The sequence below is a fragment of the Oncorhynchus kisutch genome, linkage group LG4 (assembly GCF_002021735.2).
Source record: "Oncorhynchus kisutch isolate 150728-3 linkage group LG4, Okis_V2, whole genome shotgun sequence".
In the NCBI taxonomy this organism is placed as follows: domain Eukaryota; kingdom Metazoa; phylum Chordata; class Actinopteri; order Salmoniformes; family Salmonidae; genus Oncorhynchus; species Oncorhynchus kisutch.
This window is the reverse complement of record NC_034177.2, coordinates 64,866,560-64,894,077: the sequence shown is the minus strand read 5'-3', so window position 1 is coordinate 64,894,077 and position 27,518 is coordinate 64,866,560. Positions and strand designations below refer to the sequence as shown.

General features: G+C 42.2%; 2 protein-coding genes across 4 annotated transcripts in view; one reads left to right on the top strand and one right to left on the bottom strand.

The window, feature by feature from the left end:
- Positions 1-1,830: 1,830 nt before the first annotated feature.
- On the bottom strand, positions 1,831-20,871 carry LOC109889839 (uncharacterized). 2 transcript variants are annotated; one of them, XM_020481580.2, is made up of 5 exons: positions 20,625-20,871; positions 9,202-9,343; positions 8,695-9,098; positions 7,677-7,905; positions 1,831-5,028 (listed from the first exon to the last, which is right to left on the bottom strand). In XM_020481580.2, the coding sequence occupies exons 1-5, from the start codon at positions 20,724-20,726 to the stop codon at positions 4,907-4,909; spliced, it is 999 nt and encodes a 332-aa protein (XP_020337169.1). In that variant the 5' UTR covers positions 20,727-20,871; the 3' UTR covers positions 1,831-4,906. The 2 variants fall into 2 exon arrangements, with proteins under 2 accessions (XP_020337169.1, XP_020337170.1); XM_020481581.2 differs by having other exon boundaries at positions 20,643-20,871.
- Positions 20,872-20,898: 27 nt separating this feature from the next.
- prkn (parkin RBR E3 ubiquitin protein ligase) overlaps positions 20,899-27,518 on the top strand; it is an 87,994-nt gene continuing 81,374 nt past the window's right edge. Inside the window, exon 1 of one of the 2 annotated variants that reach the window (XM_020481579.2) lies at positions 20,899-21,225. In XM_020481579.2, the coding sequence (XP_020337168.1) occupies positions 21,219-21,225 (7 nt within the window). In that variant the 5' untranslated portion in view covers positions 20,899-21,218. The remainder of the gene's footprint in view (positions 21,226-27,518) is intronic. The other variant, XM_020481578.2, reaches the window with a different exon arrangement.

The window sequence follows — 27,518 nt, the reverse complement described above, 5'->3', positions numbered from 1 at the left end:
GTACTCTCTGTTCACCCACGACTGCGTGGCCGCGCACAACTCCAACACCGTCATTAAGTTTGTTGACGACATGACGGTAGTAGTCCTCATCACCGGTGACGGTGAGACAGCCTATAGGGAGGAGGTCAGAGACCTGGCAGTGTGGTGCCAAGACAAAAACCTCAGAAAGGCAAAGGAGCTGATCATGGACTACAGTAAACGGAGGGCCGAGCACGCCCCCATTCGCATCGACAGGTCTATAGTGGAGCAGGTCGAGAGCTGCGGTGTCCACATCACTAAGGATGTGTTATGGTCCAAACACACCGACACAGACGTGAAGAGGGCACAACAACCTCTTCTGCCTTAGGAGGCTGATAAGATTTGGCATGGGCACTCAGATCGTAACAAAATGTGTACAGCGGCACCATTGAGAGTATCTTGACTGGCTGCATCACCGCTTGGTATGGCAACTGCTTGGAATCTGATCGCAATGCGCTACAGAGGGAAGTGCCGTGTGCACGGCCCAGTACATCACTGGGGCCGAGCTCTCTGCCATCCAGAACCTCTATACCAGGCGGTGTCAGAGGAAGGCCCTAAAAATGGTCAAAGACTCCAGACACCCAAGTCATAGACTGTTCTCTCTGCTACTGCACGGCAAGCGGTACCAATGCACCAAGTCTGGAACCAACAGGACCCGAACAGCTTCTACCCCTAAGCCATAAAACGTGTAAATAGTTTGTTAACATAGTGTAGTTAGTCCAGATATCTACACTATTTGGTTATCTGCTTTGACCCTTTTTGCACAAATGTTTTTTGCCTCATCACACACGTTGCTGCTACTGTTAACTATCTGCCACTTTATTCCTAGTTATATGTACATATCTACCTCGATTACCTCGTACCCCTGCACATTGACTCGGTACTGGTATCCTTTGCATATAGCTAAGTTATCGTTACTCATTGTGTACCTATTTTTCCGTGTTTTACTTTTCTATAATTTCTCCCCCAAAAATTCTTCTCTGCAGTGTTGGGAAGGGCCCATCGGTATGCATTTCACTATTAGGCCACACCTGTTGCTTACGAAGCATGCGACAAAAAAACATTTGATTTGAATCCCAAAGAGCAAGCAATATCCAAAACATTACCATAGGCACATTGGCTCGCACAAATCCCTTGGATGAAACCTAAGGAGGAACCCAGCTCAGAGGGACGGCCCATCCTCTTCTGGCTGTACCTGTCGTACAGCCTATCCAGTGTCCGTTTGTGTCACACTGTGTATCTTCCTGTCTCTATCTGATAACAGTGCTGTCTACCTCTCAGAACCTAGCCAGTAGACATCTCACTGTGAGGAGTCTGTCTGTTCCCTCTATCTCTCACAGGAGGGAGCTTCGTTATTTCCTCTCCTTCTTATTATTTCACCTTTCCCTGACATTCAGGGATTATTGATGTCTCCTGTCTCGCTGTGCTGCCGCCCTTTGACCTGTGGACAAGTCTTGTTTCGCTGCAGATAAGTGAAAATATCAGAACCCCATATTTGTTTCATAGCCAGGGATATAGGGAGAATATAGGGAGAATCCTTGAGGAGAAAGAACGTGAGAAGTGTGCAATTGAGATCCTCCCCTAAACTAGACACACTGTCGGGGTTGCTTTGATTGTTTTCTCTCCTTTCTGAAAACAACTACTCTCCTCAACCGGGAGGCTAGTTGAGAAGACTGGCTGCTGCACAGACAGAGAGAGAAAAGCTAAAGTCATTCAATTATTAATTGGGCTGAGGAAGAGGGGTCAAATGAGTCGATGCCTGGTTTAATAGCAGTCCCTGGCATTTAAGTTTCTGTCAGAGGCAAGAATGAATTCTGGAGACAGGTTATCTTTACTATCAGAAGTTGACATCCCACCCTGGAGCTAAATGGAATGCAGGCTTATTGAATATGTATCAACACAGAACAAAAAGGCCACAAGAAACAGGACAGGGGCTGTCAGTGGATAGAAATGGGGATCAGGACAAACACCCACAAGGGGCTGTTAAGTCCCCAGTGTTGAAGTTGTCTGTGACTAAAGACAGTTCAGAAGCTTTACAGGTAATCTCTGATGAAGGAATGGATAGGGACTACACTACTGGATTAGGTTTAGGGGCTCAGGATGAAGATATTACATTCATTCATTCTCATAAAAAATAGCAATTGACCATTTTTAATTAATGGACACAATTTCAATTTCATGTGAGCTCAGGGACTCCTGAGGATGAAAGAGTAGATTCATGCATGTGTAGCCTACTTGGTCAATTGGTAAATTCCCACTGGGTACAAACTGGTGAAATAAACATTGTTTCAAAGTCATTTGTGATGTGGAATCTATGTGGAAAAGACATTGGATTTGCAAAAAGCCATAAACTGTTGTTTTGAGGCTGAATTTTCAACCACAAGTTTATGTCATCATGGTAACCAAAGATAAAATAAGTTGAATTTGCACCTTTGACACAACATCAGATCGTCAACGTAAAATCCACTAGAAGAAAAAAACAATAGGCTGGGCAGCATATCCTACTGGAGAGTTGATCTATCTACAGCTATCCCGTTGGTCTGTCATCCAGGGTATTAAAGGGATTTTAGCAATGAGGCCCTATACCTACTTCTCCAGAGTCAGATTAACTCGTGGATACCATTCGTATGTCTCTGCGTGCAGTTTGAATAAAGTTGCTAACTAGCGTTAGCGTAATGAGTGGAAGTCTATGGGTATCTGTCAGCATGCTAGCAGATACCCATAGACTTCCAGTCATTGGGCTAATGCTAGTTAGCACTGGCTCGCGAAACTACTTCTAACTTCCTTCATACAGGACACAGAGACATAAAAATGGCTTCCACGAGTTCATTTGACTCCGGGGAAGTAGATACTTTGGGGTCATTGCCAAAATCCCAAAGTATTCCTTTAACCTAGCCCAGCCCTATTGAGAATGATTGTTGTGGAATCTCCACCTAATAGATTCAGAGTTGCTAACATAGGCATTCTAAAGGGTAGGGTAACAGAGCAAATGAAATATATCCATATTTTATCATACACTGAGTGTATAAAACATTAGGCACGCCTTCCAAATATTGAGTTGCACCCCCTTTTGCCATCAGAACATCCTCAATTCATTGGGGCATGGACTCTACAAGGTGTCGAAAGCATTCCACAAGGATGCTAGCCCATGTTGACTCCACAGTTGTGTCAAGTTGGCTGGATGTCCTTTGGATGGTGGACCATTCTTGATACACACGGGAAACTGTTGAGCATGAAAAACCCAGCAGCGTTGCAGTTCTTGACACATTCAAACCGGTGCACCTACTACCATAACCTGTTCAAAGGCACTTCAATCTATTGTCTTGCCCATTCACCCCTCTGAATGGCACACACACACAATCCATGTCTCAATTGTCTCAAGCATTACAAATCCTTCTTTAACCCGTCTCCTCCCCTTCATCTACACTGATTGTAGTGGATTTAACAGGTGACATCAATAAGGGATCATACCTCCACCTGGACTCACCTGATTAGGGTATGCAATCCGTGTCATTTGGTTGTGCTATTCAATGAAGCACAGAACACATTAAGCTGCATTTCCATTTGAACTTTGTTGTGCTTTTAAATGGTTGAAAGCACAACACATTTAGGTGACAACTAAACCAAAAAATAGACATTGATTTTCCATTCGAATTTGGTTGTGCTTTAAGATGGTTGAATGCAAGATGGTTGAATGCATAATCTTTTTGAATGGTTGAAAATAGGTTGTAATCTCGTTGATCAACGTATCAACCAAATAATACCCAATTCTTCACGTTGAAATGAAGTGGTATGCCCAGTAGGTGGACTACTGTAATGGATATTTCAATTTACCAATGGGCTAGTGATTCATTGCCTATCATCTTCTCCTCTCTCTTTCTCATTTGCCGAAAACTAAGTAGCTGTTAAGCAATTGGTTAATGCGTAATTTCTCAAATCGTTCCGATGACTAGAGAGAGACAACATGAAGGGCAATGAAAAACAGCAGTCTTTTAATGCATTCGCATCAAACATTCAACATCTTGAACATCAGACATGACCGGATATAAAACAACAACTTGACCGTTCCTCATTACCAACGGTTACATCTAATCCAATACTTCATATATGCATCAGGCCAAATCCCCAGTCATGTTCTCTTCATGTGGGCTCTGTGGACATGGTGAACTTGGGGAGAATGACACACTGTTTAGTTTCCTTTAAGATGAATGAATTTCCTCTGTCATCCTGCTGGAGGCTCAGAGTACCTGTGGGTCCATTAGGCATGGGGAGCTGTGACACCTCCGGGGAAGGCTGGGTGGGTGGGGGCCACAAATTGATTCTCCTCTCAGGCGGAAGGAGAGGATTGGAAGGAGAGGGTGCAGAGGGGACCTGGGGCTGGTAATGGAGCTTTAGGAGTGAGCTTAATGCCTAGGATCAGAGAAATCAATGGAGAAATATAGTTTGGCCTCCCTCCAATCCCCTCTTGCCTCCTTTGTCTAAGTGGGTAGAGGTCAACGACAGAGAGGCGTCTGTCTGGTAAGACATGACTGAAGCCTCCCGTCCTCCACTGGTTGGTCACACATGGATCAGCCGTCCTGGATCTATGCATCTCGGTCAGTCAGAGAGACTGCCCCGGGGACCGTTCACATGTGTGGTTTACGAATGATTGGTCGGCGACAGAGTGGGAATTTAACCATCAAAGCCAGTTCTTATGTACGTTGTTCCACTGGCTTTGAATCCTTCCTCTAGCATTAGCCCATCTTTTGAGTCCTTTTACCATTCATAGGCCAGACATTCTGCACGCACATGTACTCATATACTGATACAGTTGAACGGTTAATGTGATAAAATGCTAGAACTAAAATGTTGATTTGATACAACTGGGTGTGTGGGCAGGAACAGTCCTTCATAGATAACTGGGGTCCCGGTTGGCTCTCCTGGATCGGAACCGGATCTCAGACAGCTTGGAGTTGATGCCGGTGCCAATTTGTCCCTTCCTGGCCAATGGGAAGCGGGCTAGAGTGGCATCTGCGGAGGGAGAGAGCGACAGCACAACAACAGTTGGAGGAGGGTGGACGGCGCAGGAGTGACAGTAAGGAACACAGCCGTTTTTCAGCCCTGCCAGAGCTGTCAGGCCATTAAAAACAAAATGATGATGAATGAAGGGGGCTTACTGGATCGGAAATGGGCCCGGCCGCCTCCGCCACACACACCCTCTCAATCCTCATCTTCTCTAAATCATGTTTCACTTTTTTTTATTGAATTACGGTGGCACAGCACTCAAGCGCAACCTAATAATGCATGTGTAAATGATTCAGTTTTGGGATGCTACTTCAACTGTATCAGTGAGATACAGTGGGGTCCAGAGTTATTGACACCCTTGATAAAGATGAGCAATATTGACGGTATAAAATAATTCATTAAAATACTGAGCTATATTGTATGCTAAAAATAATTGGGGAACTATATTATTTTATAGTAATGCTCAGAGAAAAATACTTTGTTTGTACAGTCCAAAACGTGATTTTCCTGTGTTTTATATACTCAGAACAAAAATATAAACGCAACATGTAAAGTGTTGGACCCATGTTTCATGAGCTGAAATTGAAAAGATCCCAGAAATGTTCCATAAACACAAAAAGCTTATTTGGCATTCTGACTGCAGGAACGTTCACCAGAGCTGTTGCCAGAAAATTGAATGTTAATTTCTCTACCATAAGCTGCCTCCAATGTCGTTTTAGAGAATTTGGCAGTACGTCCAACTGGCCTCACAACCACAGACCACGTGTAACCACGCCAGCCCAGGACCTCCACATCCAGCTTCTTCCCTGTGGGATCGTCTGAAGGGGGGTGGGGGGTGCTGAGGACTATTTCTGTCTGTAATAAAGCCCATTTGTGGGTAAGAACTAATCCCAAGTGGGTGGGCCTAATGAAGTTATTTCAATACACTGATTTCCTTATATGAATTGTAACTTTGAAATTGTTGCATGTTGTGTTTATAGTTTTGTTCAGTATATATAATTACCCTCACCAGTTATGTTTTGGCCTATCTTTTTTGGTAACTTGTTAATAGAAGAGTTCTTTCCACACTATGAGGTTGATATAATATTGTGAAATTGTGAAAATGATGATAATTCCCTTTTAGTGTAAGAGCAGTTTGAAAAGCCTGAATTATCAGCCTGTTGTTGTCAGATGGGGTTTTGGCCTCACCAGGCAGTAAATGAGTTAATAGATCAATAAGGAAGAGAGCTCCAAACCTCTCTGCAAATAACAGCTAGTTTACAGTTTACCCTTCCCATTCAGACCACCCCAAGACAGTCTTTTTACCATTTTAATTGAAAACAATCACAGTACGGGTACTTCATTGTTACCTACAAATTATTTAATATTTAGATAAAAACGGCTGCCTTGGACCGGCTTTCATTGGTCCAAGTAATAATTGTTTTGCTCAAAAAGGCAGGGGTCAAAATAATTGACACCCCTAAATATATATTATGAGGTTGGGAGATTGGGAACCTATCTGGCCTAGCTAAAGCCAACTTCATAAAATTGTTAGGTGGCAAGAAGTAGTACAGAGAAACAACAACAACAAATAATAATGATATACTGTACATAGATTTTTCAACATGACAAATCTGTTATGGGTAACGGTGAGAAGTTAGCATGTCTTGAAGGTATGATATAAAATGCTAACCTCCCCTGTTATTGGTAATGGTGAGAAGTTAGCATGTCTTGAAGGTATGATATAAAATGCTAACCTCCCCTGTTATTGGTAATGGTGAGAGGTTAGCATGTCTTGAAGGTATGATATAAAATGCTAACCTCCCCTGTTATTGGTAATGGTGAGAAGTTAGCATGTCTTGAAGGTATGATATAAAATGCTAACCTCCCCTGTTATGGGTAACGGTGAGAAGTTAGCATGTCTTGAAGGTATGATATAAAATGCTAACCTCCCCTGTTATGGGTAACGGTGAGAAGTTAGCATGTCTTGAAGGTATGATATAAAATGCTAACCTCCCCTGTTATTGGTAATGGTGAGAAGTTAGCATGTCTTGAAGGTATGATATAAAATGCTAACCTCCCCTGTTATTGGTAATGGTGAGAGGTTAGCATGTCTTGGGGGTATGATCTTTGACCCTCTGTAAATGATCTATAATCAACATGGTAGCATCCACATTAATGTTGAATTGTTTAGAAATATATTATATTCTTATTCATCATAAAAGTGACTCCAAAATGACAATAAATTATTTAGCATTCAATTCTGTTGGGCACAAAATAATCTGAAACATCCAACAAGTTTGTTATTTTGTCCCATATTACTAATACGCAATGACTACAAACCTTTGGACTACTTTACTTATAAGAATCTTTAGTGGTGTCAATCATTTTGATCCCTACCTTTCTGAGCAATTGTATATATTATAATATGGGGATATAATATCCCCATTTTTGGAGCATACAATATCGCTATTTGAATTATTATTTGAATTATTTATTTCATACAGTCATTACTGCTCATCTTTATTACAGGTGTCAATCATTTCAGACCCCACCGTATCTTTCTAATGATCGAGAAGGTGAGTGCTTCCACTCACCCATGAATGACCAAGTGAAATTGGAGAAAAATACAATGAAAGGTTGTTTGTAAAGCAGAGAATCAGGTTATCATTTACTGTAGATGGCGTTGAGCTTGTGTGGGTCCAGGGCGGTGCGGTGGTTGGGGAAGGTTGGTCTGCGGCTCCGCCCCCCTCGCAGGTTGCTGTTCAGCAGGGTGTCCATGTCAAACACGCCCAGCAACAGAGTGCGCGCCATTGCCGTGGGAGACTGCGTCTGATTGGCTGCATGCCAAGACCGCATTTCACAGAAGACCCCGGAACTTGGGTATACCTCCACCCGGTTTACCTGCACAGCCAATTGGGAGACAGTGCGAATGTGATCAGAATCAAAACCCATTTAGACCTCCATAACTTTTGGAGGATCGATATCGTGTCCTTCGGACTATTTGGTTCTATCTGCGCAAAGCATAGCTCTGAGATATTGAGTACCAAAGTTTTCACATCCCAGATCTCAGAACTGTTTTGTAGTGAATTATTCTTTCATAAACCATTAAGGTCCTCACCTTAAAAGGTACCTAAAGTGCAGAGTATCAAAATCCTGAGAGGGGGGTGCAACTGCATATAGAACCTTCTGGCTCTTTAAATGTCAGTCTGGATTCAATAAGGCTATATAAAGACACTTCTAATGTAAAGACATGTTCAGATTTTAAGAAAACCGTAGCTATTTGAATACATTAATGATAAAATAACACTATTTTACCAAGATAGTCAGACACATCAAATACATAAGAAATGTATTACGATCCTCAGAAATATTATGGTCTTCACTCAACAATACTTAGAGGGAGAAGGCAAAGATGTGTTCTGATTGGTCCGTCTGTATTTGTTCAGGCTTGTGATTGGATTGCAGAGAGAACCTTACAGCGCCAAGTTCAAATGGGTTTCTAGTTTTTCATATTTCACATTTTTACTAACTTTTCAGACATATGTAGAACTATCTAAAGATCAATTATGTGACTAACTCATTTTAGACAAACATTTCAGATGAGACCATGGGACTATATGGTTCTGATATGTTAATGGCCGCTAAGTTAACAATCTGTCTTTATCTGGAATGAACAGCAAGTTTCCTTACATGGCCCGTCCCACTAACACAGTGTGTCTCTGAGCATGTCCTCATCCCGGGTAGGTCGGCTGCTGAGCCAAACAGAGAGCTGTGAGGGTTGTCGTCCTCTGTGATGTCACTCAGCTCTAAGTCTCCGTCCCCACTGTGCTCACTGATGGCCATCTCGGGTCCAAAGTTTGACATGCTTCCATTCACGTCGTCCTGAGTCATAGCTGAGCGGTTGGACATGGGCTGATGATGAAGTGGGGGACTGAACCGTCGGCCAGATTGTCCTGACACAGAGTGGTGTGTGTATGTGTAGCTCTCGCCCCTCACTATTGCTGTGGAGACAGCCTGTGGGGACACTGCAGGGTGGAGGGGCTGGTTGGCTTGGCCCAAGTTCTGCCACATGGTAGAAAGCAGGTCAGGGATCTCTGAGGGATGACACCACAAAGTTAAGAAGGAACACGCATGAGGGAAAGTGATCAATTTAGAGCAGGTGAATTATAAAACTGTATTGACCTTACTCATCCTCACCCTTTACTAGCATGTTTTGCAGCCATTGGTTTTCAGCCGCCATTTCGGCCTTCTCTTTCTCCAGTTCCCGAACCCGTGACCTGAGGAACTGGAGCTCTGCAGTGTGGGAAGGGATAAATACATCTGTCTCCATCTTCATGGTCTGTGAAGGAAAGAGAAAAGCAGATGACTGATGAGTGAATGGTTTTGACCCACTTAGGAGAGACTTTCCTTCGACTTTAATTGTATTGCCTAGATATACAGTGCCTAGATATACAGTGCCTTGGAAAGTACTCAGACCCCTTGACTCTTTCCACATTTTGTTACGTTACAACCTTATTCTAAAATGGCTTAAATGAAGAAAAAAAAAGAAAATCCTCAGCAATCTACAAACAGTACCCCATAATGACAAACTGAAAACTGGTATTTATTAAGTTTGCAAATGTATTAAAAATAAAAAACAGAAATACCTTATTTAGATAATTATTCAGACCGTTTTGCTATGAGACTCGAAATTGACCTCAGATGCATCCTGTATCCATTGATCATCCTTGAGATGTTTCTACAACTTGGAGTACACCTGTGGTAAATTCAATTGATTATTGATCATTATACCCTGATGAAGACAGCTTGTCTGTTGAAACGTTGGATATTAGGTTATTCAATTATTGCATCTGAGCCCCTAGAATGTGCGGCTCTCCTTTAATTTTTCAAGTGTTCTATTCCGCTAGCCAGCACCTTGCCTAAATAGGTGTGCGTCTCTTTCGCCTCTAGAAAATTCAATTGATTGGACATGATTTGGAAAGGCACACACCTGTCTATATAAGGTCCCACAGTTGACAGTGCATGTCAGGGCAAAAACCAAGCAATGAGGTTGAACGAATTGTCCGTAGAGCTCCAAGACATGATTGTGTCGAAGCACAGATCTGGGGAAGGGTACCAAGAACACAGTGGCCTCCATCATTCTTAAATGAAAGAAGTTTGGAACCACCAAGACTCTCTCTAGAGCTGGCTGCCCGGCCAAACTGAGCAATCAGGGGAGAAGGGCCTTGGTGAGGGAGGTGACCAAGAACCTCATGGTCACTCTGACAAAGCTCTAGAGTTCCTCTGTCGAGATTGGAGAACCTTCCAGAAGGACAACCATCTCTGCAGCACTCCACCAATCAGGACGTTAAGGTAGTGGCCAGACGGAAGCCACTCCTCAGTAAAAGGCACATGACAGCCCTCTTGGAGTTTGCCAAAAGGCACCTAAAGACTCTCAGACCATAAGAAACACGATTCTCTGGTCTGATGAAACCAAGATTTATCTCTGGCCTGAATGCCAAATGTCACATGTGGAGGAAATCTGGCACAATCCCTACGGTGAAGCATGGCTGTGGGGGTGTTTTTCAGCAGCAGGGACTGGGAGACTAGTCAGGATTGAGGCAAAGATGAACCGAGCAAAGTACAGAGAGATCCTTGATGAATACCTGCTCCAGAGCGCTCAAGACCTCAGACTGGGGCGAAGGTTCACTTCCAACAGGACAACGGCCCTAAGGACACAGCCAAAACAAGGCAGGAGTGGCTTCGGGACAAGTCTCTGAATGTCCTTGAGTGGCCCAGCCAGAGCCCGGACTTGAACCCGATCGAACATCTCGGGAGAGACCTGAAAATAGCTGTGCTGCAACGCTCCCCATCCAACCTGACAGAGCTTGAGAGGATCTGAAGAGAAGAATGGGAGAAACTCCCCAAATACAGGTGTGCCAAGCTTGTAGTGTCATACCCAAGAAGACTCAAGGCTATAATTGCAGCCAAAGGTGCTTCAAAAAAGTACTGAGTAAAGGGTCTGAATACTTATGTAAAAGTGATATTTCTGTTTTTATTTCTAAAAACCAGTTTTTGCTTTGTCATTATGGGGTATTGTGTGTAGATTGTAATTATTATTTTAAAATCAATTTTAGAATAAGGCTGCAACATAACAAAATATGGAAAAAGTAAAGGGGTCTGAATACTTTCCGAAGGCACTGTATACAGTATATATATATTTCTTTAGTGGTCTAGGTTGTGACGTCAAGCAGAGTATTTAAGTGGCTAAAACGCAACAAAGGGGTTGCTGTACACTTATAACACCTCTTATCTATGGCTCGATCACTGCCGTTTTGTCACTTTTCTCCATACAGCAGCTAGAGTTGAAGTCGGAAGTTTACATACTCTTAGGTTGGAGTCATAAAAAACTTGTTTCTTGTTAACAAACTATAGTTTTGGCAAGTCGGTTAGGACATCTACTTTGTGAATGACACACATATTTCTTCCAACAATTGTTTACAGAGAGATTATTTCACTTATAATTCACTGTATCACAATTCCAGTGGGTCAGAAGTTTACATACACTAAGTTGACTGTGCCTTTACACAGCTTGGAAAATTCCAGAAAATTATGGCTCTAGAAGCTTCTGATAGGCTAATTGACATCATTTCAGTCAATTGGAGGTGTACCTGTGGATGTATTTCAAGGCCTACCTTCAAACTCAGTGCCTCTTTGCTTGACATCACAGGAAATCAAAATAAATCAGCCAAGACCCCAGAAAAAAATTGTAGACCTCCAGAAGTCTGGTTCATCCTTGGGAGCAATTTCCAAATGCCTAAAGGTACCACGTTCATCTCTACAAACAATAGCACGCAAGTATAAACACCATGGGACCACAAGGCCATCATACCGGTCAGGATCTCCTAGAGATGAACGTAATTTGGTGCAAAAAGTACAAATCAATCCCAGAACAGCAGCAAAGGACCTTGTGAAGATGCTGGAGGAAATGGGTACAAAAGTATCTATACCCACAGTAAAACGAGTCCTTTATCGACATAACCTGAAAGGCTACACAGCAAGGAAGAAGCCACTGCTCCAAAACTGCCATTAAAAAACAGACTACGGTTTGCAACTGCACATTGGGACAAAGATCGTACTTTTTGGAGAAATGTCCTCTGGTCTGATTAAACAAAAATAGAACTGTTTGGCCATAATGACCATCATTATGTTTGGAGGAAAAAGGGGGAGGGACTGCTGCAGGAGGGACTGGTGCACTTCAAAAAATAGATGGCATCACGAGGCATGACAATTATTTGGATATATTGAAGTAACATCTCAAGACATTAGTCAGGAAGTTAAAGCTTTTTCACAAATGGTTCTTCCATATGGACAATGACCTCAAGCTTACTTCCAAAGTTGTGGCAAAATGGCTTAAGGACAACAAAGTCAAGGTATTGGAGTAGCCATCACAAAGCCCTGACCTCAAATCCTATAGAAAATATGTGGGCAAAACTGAAAAAGCGTGTGCGAGCAAGGAGGCCTACAAACCGAACTCAATTACACAAGCTCATTGTCCATAGGAAGGGGCCAAAATTCACCCAGCTTATTGTGGGAAGCTTGTGGAAGGCTACCCGAAACGTTTGACCTAAGTTAAACAATTTAAAGGCAATGCTACCAAATACTAATTGAGTGTATGTAAACTTCTGACCCACTGGGAATGTGATGAAAGAAATAAAAGCTAAAGTAAATAATTTTCTCTACTATTATTCTTACAATTCACACTCTTAAAATAAAGTGGTGAACCTAACTGACCTAAAACAAGAATTTTTTTTACTAGGATTAAATATCAGGAACTGTGAAATACTGAGTTTAAATGTATTTGGCTAAGGTGTATGTAAACTTCTGTCTTCAACTGTAGATGTCAAGATCCCAAAGAAATGGAAGAGGGCATTCAGATCATTCAATTGTAGTTCTTACAGGAATGAAATGGTAACCTGGTTTTTCAATAGGACTTACAAATTACAAATAGTCTTGACATTTAAAAAACTATAATTTCCTCAAAGGCTCTGTGTATTTTAAAGCTATTTCTAAGTTTAAATGTGTCACCTTTGACAGAAAATGGTAACAGGAGGCATTCACAGAACGCCGTGACAAACACGTATGAAGCAAGAAGGAGGATGAATAACAGCATTTAGGGGTAAAAGAACACTTCCATTAGCAAGTTACCAAAAAAGCTAGGCCAAAACATAACTGGTGAGGTTAATTATATATACTGAACATAACTATAAACACAACATGCAACAATTTCAAAGATTTTACTGAGTTACAGTTCATATACAGAAATCAGTCAATTGAAATAAATAAATTAGGCCGTAATCTATGGATTTCACATGACTGGACAGGGGCACAGCCTTGGAGGGCAAATGCCCGCCCACTGGGGAGCCAGGACCTGCCAATCAGAATGAGTTTCTCCCCACAAAAGGGCTTTATTACAGACAGAAATACTCCTCAGATTCATCAGCTGTCCAAGTGCCTGGTCTCAGATGATCCCTCAGGTATAGAAGCCAGATCTGGAGGTCCTGGGCTGGAGAGGTTACAAGTGGTCTGCGCTTGTGAGGCCGGTTGGACGCACTGCCAGCGGTAGAGAAATTAACACTCAATTATCTGGAAACAGCTCTGGTGGACATTCCTGCAGTCAGAATGCCAACTGCACACTCCCTCAAAACGTGAGACATCTGCAGCAATGTGTTGTGTGACAAAACTTCACATTTTAAAGTGTCATGTTATTGATCCCAGCACAAGGTGCACCTGTGTAATGAGCATGCTGTTTAATCAGCTTTTTTGATATGCCACACCTGTCAGGTGGGTGAATAATCTTTGCAATGGAGAAATGCTCACTAACAGGGATATAAACAATTTTGTGCACAAACTTGGAGAGAAATAAGCTTTGCGTACGTATGGAGCATTTCTGGGATCTTTTATTTCAGCTCATGAAACATGGGACCAACACTTTACATGTTGAGTTTATATTTTTCATTTTATACATACTTAGAATTCCTCTCACACGGAAACAAAAATGTCACTAGAAAGGCTTTGATGAACATTCAATTAAAATTAAGTTTCATTGTTCTTAAAGTTATCCATTTGTTTTTTCAAAGCCATCAGCTATTCCAGGAAAATAAGATGCCTGAAATTATGGTTGCTCCCTGAAGGGAAAGGGAAAAAAGGGCAAATATTATAATCTGTCATCTCACTCATTAATATGCAAATTGAATCGTGTTTAGTCAATTATTTTACCATGGAAGTTGGGTTGTTATATGCCACATCATATTTGAAGAGATGCAGAAAACATTACGTTGATGCATTTTCAATTTGAATATTAATGAAGTTTACATCATTTACCAGTTCCCGGATTTAACAGGTCCTTGCATTTATTAAAGTGTACACAACAAACATTGCTACAAGGCAGAGCTAGAAAACAAGGCAATCTGACATGTTGGAATAAACCTGGAATTCCAATATTTTAGCAGTTGAGCTGTACAGTCTTCTTTGTGCATCCCTCTGACAACAGTGAAATAACATCTAGTATTATTTTATACAAGTTCTATAGGTGGAAAATACAGAATGAAGCCGATACTGGGCATTTCCATGTAAAATGACCCATGACCATCAGCATGTGAAGTTCATAGGAGTATGTCATATTGGGTGTCAAATTAAAGCTAAAAATCTCTCTCTCAATTTTATTTAAAAAATAAATAAAAGCATATACATTTTTCAATAATTTTCCATCCTAAAAATGTGGAATAAACAAAGGCTTTGATTTCTGGTCAAACAGATGGGTTTTAGAAAACATCTACCAGAAAGTCTTAAAAGGTATTAGAAATACATCAAAACACAATGTTGAAGTAAAGACCCCTGTCAACTAATATCAACACTATAGTTTGAGAAATGAGTTGCATTCCGTAAGTTTAACAAACATGCCTTGTGCCGTGTAATTCCGTTACCAAAATCCCACACATCTTTAAGATCATTTCAAATTTCTCTCCCTCATGAGGGAGGATAATGAAAGTTCACAGAAGAAACAAGTAAAGGTAGACCTACCAATTAGATATAGTGTTTTCATTGATATCAAGATTATGCAGAAATAACTATGCCATTTCCTGGTTGCAAAATTCTAATAGTTAGCCTAATTTTACTTTGTGACAAAACAAGCAAGTATAGTGTGGAAAATAATTGTAACATCTAAACTGCTGTGAAATATATTTTCCAGAACCAAAAATATTGTACAAAACCGAAAGTAAAAATAAAACTTAAGCACGGGAAGCATACAGAAATAATGCATATAGAACAGGTCTACCACTTTTTAGACTTGCTTTCAATGAGAATTATAGATTCATAACACATTTCTATATGAATTTGGTCGGGTTGCCCAAAGAGAGACATATTGCAGCTTTAAGTGATTAAAACACATAATTATGTTACCAAATCCGTAATGAAAGTACTGAATAATCTGTAATGGAATTACTACTTTTAAAATTGGCTACAATGGGAAATCATAGTATTCACAAACCCCAGTTTGGTCAGCTGCTACTATCCTCCCTTCCACTGGCATACTGATAACTGTTTTCTTTCTCTTTCTGTCATCTGGTGGTCTAAGCAAGACTGTAAAAACAGTCTGGACAACCCCTCCGTCTCACTCTCTCTGTCTCGCTCTCCCTCCTTCTCCAGTTAATGTAATCTCTACCGGCTCTTACTGACACCTACCAGCTACCCTCTTTTCATTTACTGTAACAAGCATCCTCATCCACTGAGCACCGACTAACACAGGATGTCCATGGATGTTGAAAAGTAATTGAAATTTGGTCTAGCTGCCCTGGCTGGACCAAATCTGAACCAATTATAGACGTCTATGTTTCACAAGTTTGGATAACACAGTACAGTAGACCACAACAGAGAACAGTAAAGAAAAGTAGAATACAGTACTACAGTACCATTCAGTACAGTAGAGCACACTAGAGTAGAGTACAGTATAATGTATTGCATTTACTGTACTCCACTGTAGTGTACTGAACTCTACTGTAGTGATGGGGGGGGGGGATCATGGCTCTATTTTGTCCCTCTGCAGCAGACACACGGTGAGCAATGTTTGGAACCTTGAATCGCAATACATACAGAATCGTGAGAATAGCAATACCTATCGCCACCTACAGTTGAAGTCGGAAGTTCACATACACCTTAGCCAACTACATTTAACCTCAAGTTTTTCACAATTCCTGACATTTACTCCTAGTAGAAATTCCCTGCCAGGTCAGTTAGGATCACCACTTTATTTTAAGAAAGTGAAATGTCAGAATAATAGTAGAGAGAATTATATATTTCAGCTTTTATTTCTTTCATCACATTCCCAGTGGGTCAGAAGTTTACATACAGTGGGGCAGATATGACTAAATATTTAGTCAGCCACCAATTGTGCAAGTTCTCCCACTTAAAAAGATGAGAGAGGCCTGTAATTTTCATCATAGGTACACTTCAACAGACAAAATGAGAAAAACAAATCCAGAAAATCCCATTGTAGGATTTGTAATGAATTTATTTGCAAATTATGGTGGAAAATAAGTATTTGGTCAATAACAAAAGTTTATCTCAATACTTTGTTATATACCCTTTGTTGGCAATGACAGAGGTCAAACGTTTTCTGTAAGTCTTCCCAAGGTTTTCACACACTGTTGCTGGTATTTTGGCCCATCCCTCCATGCAGATCTCCTCTAGAGCAGTGATGTTTTGGGGCTGTTGCTGGGCAACACGGAGTTTCAACTCACACCAAAGATTTTCTATGAGATTAAGATCTGGAGACTGGCTAGGCCACTCCAGGACCTTGAAATGCTTCTTACGAAGCCACTCCTTCGTTGCCCGGGCGGTGTGTTTGGGATCATTGTCATGCTGAAAGACCCAGCCACGTTTCATCTTCAATACCCTTGCTGATGGAAGGAGGTTTTCACTCAAAATCTCACAATACATATGGCCCCATTCATTCTTTCCTTTACACGGATCAGTCGTCCTGGTCCCTATGCAGAAAAACAGCCCAAAGCATGATGTTTCCACCCCCATGCTTCACAGTAGGTATGGTGTTCTTTGGATGCAACTCAGCATTCTTTGTCCTCCAAACACAACGAGTTGAGTTTTTACCAAAAAGTTTTATTTTGGTTTCATCTGACCATATGACATTCTCCCAATCTTCTTCTGGATCATCCAAATGCTCTCTAGCAAACTTCAGACGGGCCTGGACATGTACTGGCTTAAGCAGGGGGACACGTCTGGCACTGCAGGATTTGAGTCCCTGGCGGCATAGTGTGTTACTGATGGTAGGCTTTGTTACTTTGGTCCCAGCTCTCTGCAGGTCATTCACTAGGTCCACCCGTGTGGTTCTGGGATTTTTGCTCACCGTTCTTGTGATCATTTTGACCCCATCTTGCGTGGAGCCCCAGATCGAGGGAGATTATCAGTGGTCTTGTATGTCTTCCATTTTCTAATAATTCCTCCCACAGTTGATTTCTTCAAACCAAGCTGCTTACCTATTGCAGATTCAGTCTTCCCAGCCTGGTGCAGGTCTACAATTTTGTTTCTGGTGTCCTTTGACAGCTCTTTGGTCTTGACCATAGTGGAGTTTGGAGTGTGACTGTTTGAGGTTGTGGACAGGTGTCTTTTATACTGATAACAAGTTCAAACAGGTGCCATTAATACAGGTAACGAGTGGAGGACAGAGGAGCCTCTTAAAGAAGAAGTTACAGGTCTGCGAGAGCCAGAAATCTTGCTTGTTTGTTGGCGACCAAATACTTATTTTCCACCATAATTTGCAAATAAATTCATTAAAAATCCTACAATGTGATTTTCTGGATTTTATCTTCTCATTTTGTCTGTCATAGTTAAAGTGTACCTATGATGAACATTACAGGCCTCTCTCATCTTTTTAAGTAGGAGAACTTGCACAATTGGCGGCTGACTAAATACTTTTTTGCCCTACTGTATCCAGTGCAAAAAACGTCTACATTTAAATGGTAATAATATTACATTTGCATATATTTCTGTTAATTCCCATATATTCCCATATATTCCCATGGAAAGTTTCCACCTCTGAATATTCCCCAAAATGTGAAACCCTACTTAAAACAATAAAAGGCTACTCTAAAATGTGTAGTTTTGTCACACAACGCCACAGATGCCTCAAGTTTTGAGGGAGTGTGCAAAAGGCATTCTGACTGCAGGAATGTCCACTAGAGCTGTTGCCAGAGAATTGAATGTTAATTTCTCTACCATAAGCTGCTTCCATCGTAGTTTTTAAGTATTTATCAGTATCCAACCGGCCTCACAACCGCAGACCGCGTGTAACCATGCCAGCCCAGGATCTCCACATCCGGGTTCTTCACATGTGAGATCATCTTAGACCAGCCACCAGGTCAGCTGATGAAACTGAGGAGAATTTATGTCTGTAATAATGCCCTTTTGTGAGGAAAAACTCATTCTGATTAGCTGGCCCTGGCTCCCTAGTGGGCTCCACATGGCTGCGCCGCCGCTGTGTGAAATCCAAAGATGAGGGCTTAATTTATTTATTTTAATTGACTGATTTCCTTATGTGAACTGTAACTCAGTAAAATCATTGAGTATATATTTTTGTTCAGTATACATATATTTTAGTTGATACGACTATATTCTGATCATCAGAACATTATATCTCAAAAAAATTATATCTCTAAAAAGGGTGTCAGACCTGATCCCTGCCTGTTTCATTATATTACTATGAGTTCATTTTAGTATACTGTAAATGAACCGTATGCTTTCAGTTGAGCGTACTAGCTCTTTGCCTGTCTACCGGAAGTTGATATTGTTGCTATGCGACCTCTTGCTAGCTAGTTAGCATAATAAATAGTTAGATATTTTACGACTTCGGGTATTTCTTAAATTCAATGTGGAGTGCGATTGTAAATTCAGAGCGTTGTCAGATTGTCTGTTTGTAAATTCAGAGGGGAAACTGGAGAAGTAGGGTTGATTTGAGCATTCTGACCATACAACTGCAGTCAAGCACTCAAGTTAACGCTGGCTAGCTACTTCCAGACACAAATGAGAGTGACCACTCTGACCATTTTACTCGCCCTAGCAAAGCTGGTTAGGAAGTTATGTTATCCAGAGCGTTGGTGACTACCTGTGTTGCTGGCAAAAATGTAATTGTGCCTTTTGCAGATGTGTACTGACAACGGCCATATTCAACAGGAGTTGAGCGCTCATAAATTCATTATTCTGCGCTCTAGTACACTCAGATGAGAGTGCCCTGAAATCGGAGTAGATAGTCAGAGCAAATTTATGAAAGCACCCAAATGTCCATTGAGAACGCACAACGACTATACCATTTAACTAAACTAAGAGGGAATAATCAAGTCAATAAACGTTGGGTAGTTAGTTAGATAACCCCTAGTTAACATACTGGCAAGTTTGATGTATAAGTGGCCAACTAACATACCGGTAGACTGCTGTAATTATATGCTATGTGGTTCGTAAGGACAGTGTCGCTAACAAATTGTCAGCCAACATAACTTGTAAGGTAACTTATTTGAAAAGTCATTACTTTATTACATTGCTCAACATTTTCTTAATATTTGTCATCATCAGTTAAAGTAATGAATTTGCATCTGCTCTCGTACTTCAACTGCATATTTTCCATCATCTTCTTCAAATCTGAAAATGACATATAGCCACTCCTATTTCCTGAAGAATTGCATTATGGGCCCTAAAGTACGGAAATAGTGTCCTCTGCGCGTATACTTCATATTTTGGCGAATTTAGTACGACATCCGGGAACTTTTGGCATAATAACTATATCCATACTATGACCAATAAGCATACTACATACTCAATTCACGTCACAAATAGTTCGGTTAGTATGAGTATTCAAACACAGCTCAAGAGTTCCTTCCCAGCTAGAAGTGAACTGTGAAGGCGTTTGCATGCCTGTCCAGGCATGGTGAGATCTTGCAGGCATCTGCAATGTAATCTGGCAGGTACACCTCTTTTGGTTCTGTTCACCTGCTCAGATGTTACTGACACATGCCAGATCTTACAAAGCCTGGATAGGTATTTTACATATCAGATAACCACATCGTATGTAATAGCAATCTGCTTCCCGAAGGCACAGTAGATGTGGTTGACGCATGCAACATTGAGCAGTGGAAAGAAACCCTTGCTTGGCTCACCTGTTGTGTGTGGCAGGTGATATACTGTACTAGCTAATTAGCCCAATTGAGCAACTACTCATGCCACAGCAGTGTCATGTCCTGGAGAGTCAATGGACTCTCTTTCTCTAGTTGGCTTCAGAATTTGAATAGCATACATTGAAGATAGCATCACTAGGCTTCGCATTTAGTATTAACGTTACTCTTTGTAGCTACAGTAGTTAGCTAGCTGACCGCTAGTGTGTGGATGGTTCATTATCCTAAAACCGAGTTGGTGGATTGATTCCATGATATGCAGCTGGCCACCTGCAGTAGCCATTGAATGAACACTCCGTACGCCAATGTAGTATTACAGTTAATGTCTCCAAATGTGACCAAACAAACACTAATGTGCAATTAGTTGAAGTAGCTAGGTATACAGAGGAGAAAACATCTTACTCTATTGCCAATGCTAACCGTCTCTATTCTTTGTTGTAGGACGCTTTCTTGATTCCGCTCACCCTCACATTTACACGGCTGTGGTTCCAGAATTTCTTGCATATTATCGTAAAGAATATCCTAAAAGTGACTCGTCGTTTCTTCCTTAAATGGTAATGTCTCCGTTTCAATATGCAATAGTCGCGTGTTTGTTGTCATCAACTGACATGATCAAATCAAAACATTGAAAGTGAAAGCAAGCATGCTGTCAAAAAACATATCCGGTGTTTAAAGCGATCGTTTCCGGTATGACGTCAAGTTCAAGTTTGTATTTTTCTCTCTCCGAATGTGTTTTTTTGCACCTATTGGATACGTTTGTAGAAGGATTCTGTCTGGTACAATGTATGTAAAATATGTTACAATATGAAACAGCTCAAAAGCTATTTTGGACGCTGCCAGGTACATTTAACTAGATCATAATAATACGGAATCAAGTAGGACTCCATCTCCCATAGTCCTCGAGACTTGCAAATACTGTAATGGAGATCCCCAGCAGTCGTATGACATGAAGTTCTTCACCTTAATAAAACCAGAGGACGTAGCTACATCCCCAGCATGATTGGTATGTGAGAAAGTTGTAGTGAGTCTTGTCAGTTCTAGGTTATTTTGTGAATAACAGCATTTCCACGAACCCGTGATGCCTTGTGCATGAGATAGTTGTTTTTGTGCCTGGCTTGCTACTGGTCAGTTGACAATATAACAAGCTGCTGTTTTGTACAATAGCCCATATGTGTGTACACGAGAGTTGCATTCATCCTTACAAGATGTACTATCACCTTGCTGGGTTATAATTTATAAGGTGAACAGCTCTACTACATGTTCACGTGAACATGCAGCTGACAATCCACGCCACGTGCCAGCCAATAACAGATGCATTGTAGCCAGATGTTCTGGCCCAAGTTTTTGATGGTGTTTGAGTGACAGCACACCATGAATTAACCACTATCTGGCAACATGTTTAATACTTTAATCTTCCTTTTATTCCTATCAATACAAGGTCAAGTATAGGACAAAGATTATATATTTTCAGTGTGTTCAGATTTCTGCAAAAGGTCTAAGTCTATACCTGTTGCTAAGTTATTAAAATGGTGTCACTCAGTTGCCTATTATTTTCAACACTTTGTTTGGAGGGCCAGAAGGTGTTTCTTCGGTCGATTTCTAAGGTTTAGTTTGACTGACACTTCCACTCCTAGAATATGAAGGAAGACTGTTGTCATCTTGGAGCAAACAGAAAATCGAGAGATGCTCTCAAGAAATGTCTCGGATAAACTTCGCTAAACCTGAAGGCAAGAGCAACATTAATCTGAGGTATATCTCCAGAGAATGAAATAGCCTTTCCACCCTCTTGAATTGTCAGATTTTGAGAAGCTCGGGAGTGAAGGTCTGAGGAAGACGGATCGATTGTGTCTTGAGTCTCCGGCCCATCAACTCTGAGACTGTCTCAGACTCACACATCCCCAGGAGATGGGGTTTGGTTTGAGCTGGCTGAATGGTGGTCGTCTAGTAATACGTTGCACTAGGCCTATAGAGGGAAGGGGATGAGAGGGAGTGTTGAAGGGAGGGAAAAGTCATCATCCAGGAATTCTGAAGGGCCAATATTTCTCTCATGTTGATGATCGCGCACGCCGGGGCCCCAGAACTAGGTCTATCACAAGAAAACAGACCTTTATTATGAGGAATGTCATTATATTCATGTGAAACGGTATTTTTAAATCACCTTTATAATACAGCAAGTTGTAATTATAGCTGAGTCTGCATTAGGAAGATATAATCTTGCTCATATGATATTAAAATGCAAATGACTGAATTTATGTATATATATGTTGGGACATGTTGTTTATGCCTAGACATAGATAGATAGACAGATAGATAGATAGACAGATAGATATCTATCTATCTATCTATCTATCTATCTGTCTATCTGTCTATCTGTCTATCTGTAGACGTCCGTCCGTCCGTCCGTCCGTCCGTCCGCCCGCCCGCCCGCCCGCCCGCCCGCCCACTGTATTTCAGCCAACAACGTTACTGTGTCTGTGCCAGCAAGTGTATGGGATGGAGCCGGTGAGAGTGTTTAGCTAAATTTGTTGACTAACGTCCCGTGTGGCTCAGTTGGTAGAGCATGGCGTTTGCAACGCCAGGAGTGTGGGTTTGATTACCACGGGGGGACCAGTACAAAGAAGTTTGAACATTTATGCACTCACTACTCTAAGTGGCTCTGGATAATAGCGTCTGCTAAATGACTAAAGTGTAAAAATGTAAACAACACAGGAGAGGGGAATCAAACACACCTGGACTACCTGCCTGGTGAATTGCCAAATCCTTACCAATTGCCGTAGGCTATGTCTTTCTAGCGGAGCAGGACTGTGTGGCAGTAGGTATTGAGTCTGAGCGGTGCTACTCCAAGGGGCCAGAGAAGTCTGCGATAGAGGCTGAGGAGAGCGAGAGGGAGAGACGCCAGTGTACTCCTGGGACAGGCGAGAGAGGGGTCAGGATTATTTACTCGCTCTGTTTGGAGACCAAGGAGAGAATAAATTGCTATTGATTTTTGGATTGTTGCAGCTAAGTATCTTTCCTGCCTTTGCATTGACTCCAGGCCAAGAATAATTTTCTTTTAATATGTATCCACATTCGCTTTCTGCGTTTCTCATGTGATTCCATTGCAGTGGTGTGTTGTCATTTCCTTCACGTTGAGTTCAGCAGTCTTGTGAACGTAGGCCTTTGCCAAAGAGTGTACACTAGAGTGTGGCAGGTTAGAGTTTGCAGTGGAGAAGGAGTGAATGTGTGGGTTTTAGACAGACTAATTATCACTACAGACTAGTTAACTCAGCCTTGACAAGCTAGACTCCCACTGATTCAAAGTTAATCGGCTGCACACGCAGTTTAGCAGATATTATAACGGGTGCAGCAAAATGACATAAGGTTACTTGTTCCTAGCAATGCAGTAAAATTGGAATAAAAAAAAAGTGTAATGTCAAACAATATCAATGATTTGACAGCCCTCGACCCAAACGAACTGCACATGGTAGATCATAAGCTGTGTTCTAGCCCTGAACTTGTATAATCTTTGGGGCCATGGAATGACTGAGTAGACTTGTAACAAGGTATTTGCATATTCAAAGAAAAGTGATAAAACCGTTTAGGCCTATTTAAACATATGTTTAACCCTATTATCTGGATAGGCGTATGATAATGAGTGGGTGAAAGGACATCTTTTGTCAAAGATCCAAGGGATATCAAACATGCAGCATGTCCTTCCTCAAATGAATGTTATGCCCCTTTTGTTAAAAGTCCTAATTTGTGTATTTAATTTCATGACCCCCATGGTTTGTTGGGAGTAAAACAAACACTAGTGACACAAAGGCAACGGCTTTTGGAGAAAATATGTGGAGTTTCAAATGGCGTCCGTTATAACCACACATTTACATTCAATAGGTCTTTTTAGCGCTTTATCTGAATTCCGATGTGTTTTTATTCCCATTTCCCATGTATTGCTTTCACTGGAGGCACAGAGGAAGAGAATCTTGAGAAATCTGGGCATCAGTGTGTGATGGCAGAAATGAAATTGGTGTGTCAATCACAAGTTTTCATATCTCCAAAGCTGGCTGTCATGAAAAGGAGGCAGCAAGAGAGAAATGATTGAAAGAAATGGATTGAGAGAGCAGGAGGGAGAGAAGGGGCAAGCGGTACAGAGAAGAATGAGCAGAAGTGGTCAGAAAGGGACAGTTACTCCGATAGGGCTGACGCAGTGTTAGTGCCTAATTGCCTCTGGAAAAGATAGATGCCTCTCGGAAATCCAAGAGGATAATGACTGTATTACTGTCAATCAATGTTGAATGCAAGGTAAATACACAGTCACCAGGCTGAAGGGAAGAGGGATTACTGAACCACTACACACAGAAACCCAAATCCTCAATGGATTTCAATGGGTTCGTATCACCCCTTGTCTTTGCCAGGTCCTGGTATTGCCCCACTGAGATGATGCCAAGGTCACCTTGGTGGGGTGTGGCGGGACGGTGAGGAGAGTCTCATGACAGAGCTTTGTGTGTAGTTTTGCGCGTTGCTCCAGGACCTCCAGGAGTCTAGGTCATTGTAGTTCAATTGTTGATTTTCTGCCTCAAGCACAAAAACATACAGCACATCCCCAGAGGACATGCTCTCTCATAATGTGTGTGTGTGTGTGTGTGCAAGCCAGTTCCTGATCTAGAGTCCTTTTACTGTTGGGGACTCCAGTCCTTTTCCTCTAAGCACATCTCTCTTTGAGTCATTTTCCCTGAATTAATGCTTTATTGTTTAGTCAATGATTAGACCCCGAATGATTTAAAGCGTCAGTGCCGCTGGCGAATGAATGGCCACCTGAAACGCAACCGGTGCCTTTCACCGAACGCCGCAGTTTCTAATGAAAAGCCGCAGATGGGGTCTGGGAAAACAAATTCTGGCTGAAATTGGAATTGGTTACAGTGGCTCTCATGCAAATATGTACCGCCAGCAGCCACAGCGCTAATAACAGGGAAGTGGCAAGGGCGCAGGTGAGATGGCTGCCACGGAGAAATGAAATGGAGATGGAAGGAGGAGAGGGGAAATGGGGGAGGCAGGCAATATGGATCTGAAAGATCAGGGGAATGAGCAGGAACACCTGGCCTTTTGCTGATACCCCTGGGCTTCTATCCAGCTAATACAGTACAGCCTACCTTTCAGGACGCACTCTGCCTCTCTGAGTTGTTCAGGGGTTTCAGTGGAGTGTTCACAGACCAGAGAAGTGCTTTTATCTGCAGTTTTGTTTCAGAATTACATTGATTGATGAAGGGTCAATGTGCACTTGTTCTCTACATGGCTTGTTATCTGGACAATATTCTGAGTGTCATCGACATCAACAGCATATCTGGATGATCAATATGGAGAACGTGACTTTGCTCTACCATCTGACAGAGCCCAGCCATGTGTACATGCGTTTGTCGCTCTGCCCCACTTGAGGTGCTGCAGGTGGCAGACGCAGGCAAATTACCATTGTTAATGACTTCCCTCTGTCTCTGTCCCCGTCAGATGGAGCTATGACAGGCAGCTTGGCAGAGCCAGACGGCACAGTCGAAGCTACAGCAACAGAGGGCTCACATAAGAAGTTGTTACATTGGTTATTAGAGGAAATTCTTCTAAACATCAATTGTTATCATATTGTCATTGGATTTGCCAAGTACAGTTTCTATCATTACTGATATCTGCTGATGAAAATAACCTAGAAATCATTTTTTATTGTACGGACACTATCATTTCTTTGCATTTTCTGTTCCTGTTGTGGTTGACCCACAGAACACACAAAGCAATCTTAGCTTCTTCATCTTTGTGCTATTGGTAGAACGTGACACTGCTTGCCTAGTGAGGCAATGCAGCCAGCCAGTGTTCCAATAACCCAGCAGACGTACAGTACTATCACACCATATCTGTCCCAAATAGCTACACCTCTGCTCACTGTGTATACACAGACCCAAAACAGCTTCGCTGCAGTCTTATCTCCAGGCAGACTTATTTATCTCCATCCCTTGGTATTGTATGGGGATGTAGTCTGGCCACATATTGCAATGGGGGGGATAGTGGTATTCCTGAAGGCTCCATTCTGCAGACATGGCCGCTTCCTCCAAATGTAATAAGCGAGGACAGATGGAGGGAGGGGGGGGGGTTATTTCCTGGCTTTCATGCACCGGGGTCGGGGTTGCGGTGGGGGCGGCTGATGAACGTGCACTGCGCTCCGGAATCCACCCGACCGTTGATCTAAGAGAGAATCCTCCAGTGGACAGTCACCTGGCACTGGCCCCATAGCTGCTGCTAGCCTCCACAATGGATAGCCTGGTCCTGAACCGGGCTCATCGTACAGTACCGTACAGCATCGCTTCACAGCACCCGTCACACATGACCAAACGCTGCACCTGACTGTACCAGCTATCAGGATAAGGCTCAAGAAAGGAGGGAGGTGGAGGGAGAAAAGCTCTTAGCCCCAGTGTTGGATGGGAATTTGTTCTCTTAATTGCTCAAAGTGAGTTCTGGAATTGAGGAATCCATCTTCTTTATAGTTATGTGCGGGGGAAATTCGGACCTATGAGGTTGGCAGTATTTTACGGCGGTTTTGCCAGGGCCATTTGGGTGCTTTATCCCTAATCAATAGGAAGAAGAAAGTAGTGACGTGGTCAGTGCACTCGTAAAGGAGACACGTGGCCCAGCCAAGCCCTCTGATAGCATTGCATTAGCGTCTGGAGAGCCTAACCGGGCCCCTTTGGGAAACTGCACTGTCGGGTTTAACTCCCTGGAGCGATCAAGTCCTGGGCTGCTGTCATTAGGATGAAGGGAGTCCTTTTACAGAGACATTTTCAACTCCCTGCCTTCTCCATGTAGCAGCTTTACTCTCCCTCTTCCTCCCTCTTCAACCTTCCCCCTCCCAGTCGATCTCTCCCTCTCCTCTCCTCTCACATCATCTCACCTCCCTCCTGCACTAAAGAGTCCCCAGACCCATTTCCCTCCGATGCAGCAGTTGAGAGTTGAGCCAATCTGTCTTCATATTTCTGCCTGTGTGCGGTCCGTATTGATCTGGCCGCCTGCCACTCCGCCCAGACACAAAGCATTGGCTGGCCGTGATACCCTCCCTGCCCCGCTCCTGCCCCCTTGGTCTGAGTGACATCGCATCTCTCTGCCTCTCTCTTTTTGAATTACTGTCATGGGACATTAACAGTAAATAACACACATTTCGTTATGCATAGAGTGGTTTTGACAGCTGGATTTTTCTCCAGTCTAGATTGTCCCGCCATCTCTCTCTTCTTATTTTGTGAAAATGCCTGTTTTGGGAATGGAAGTTTTGGTGTTCTTCTCTGT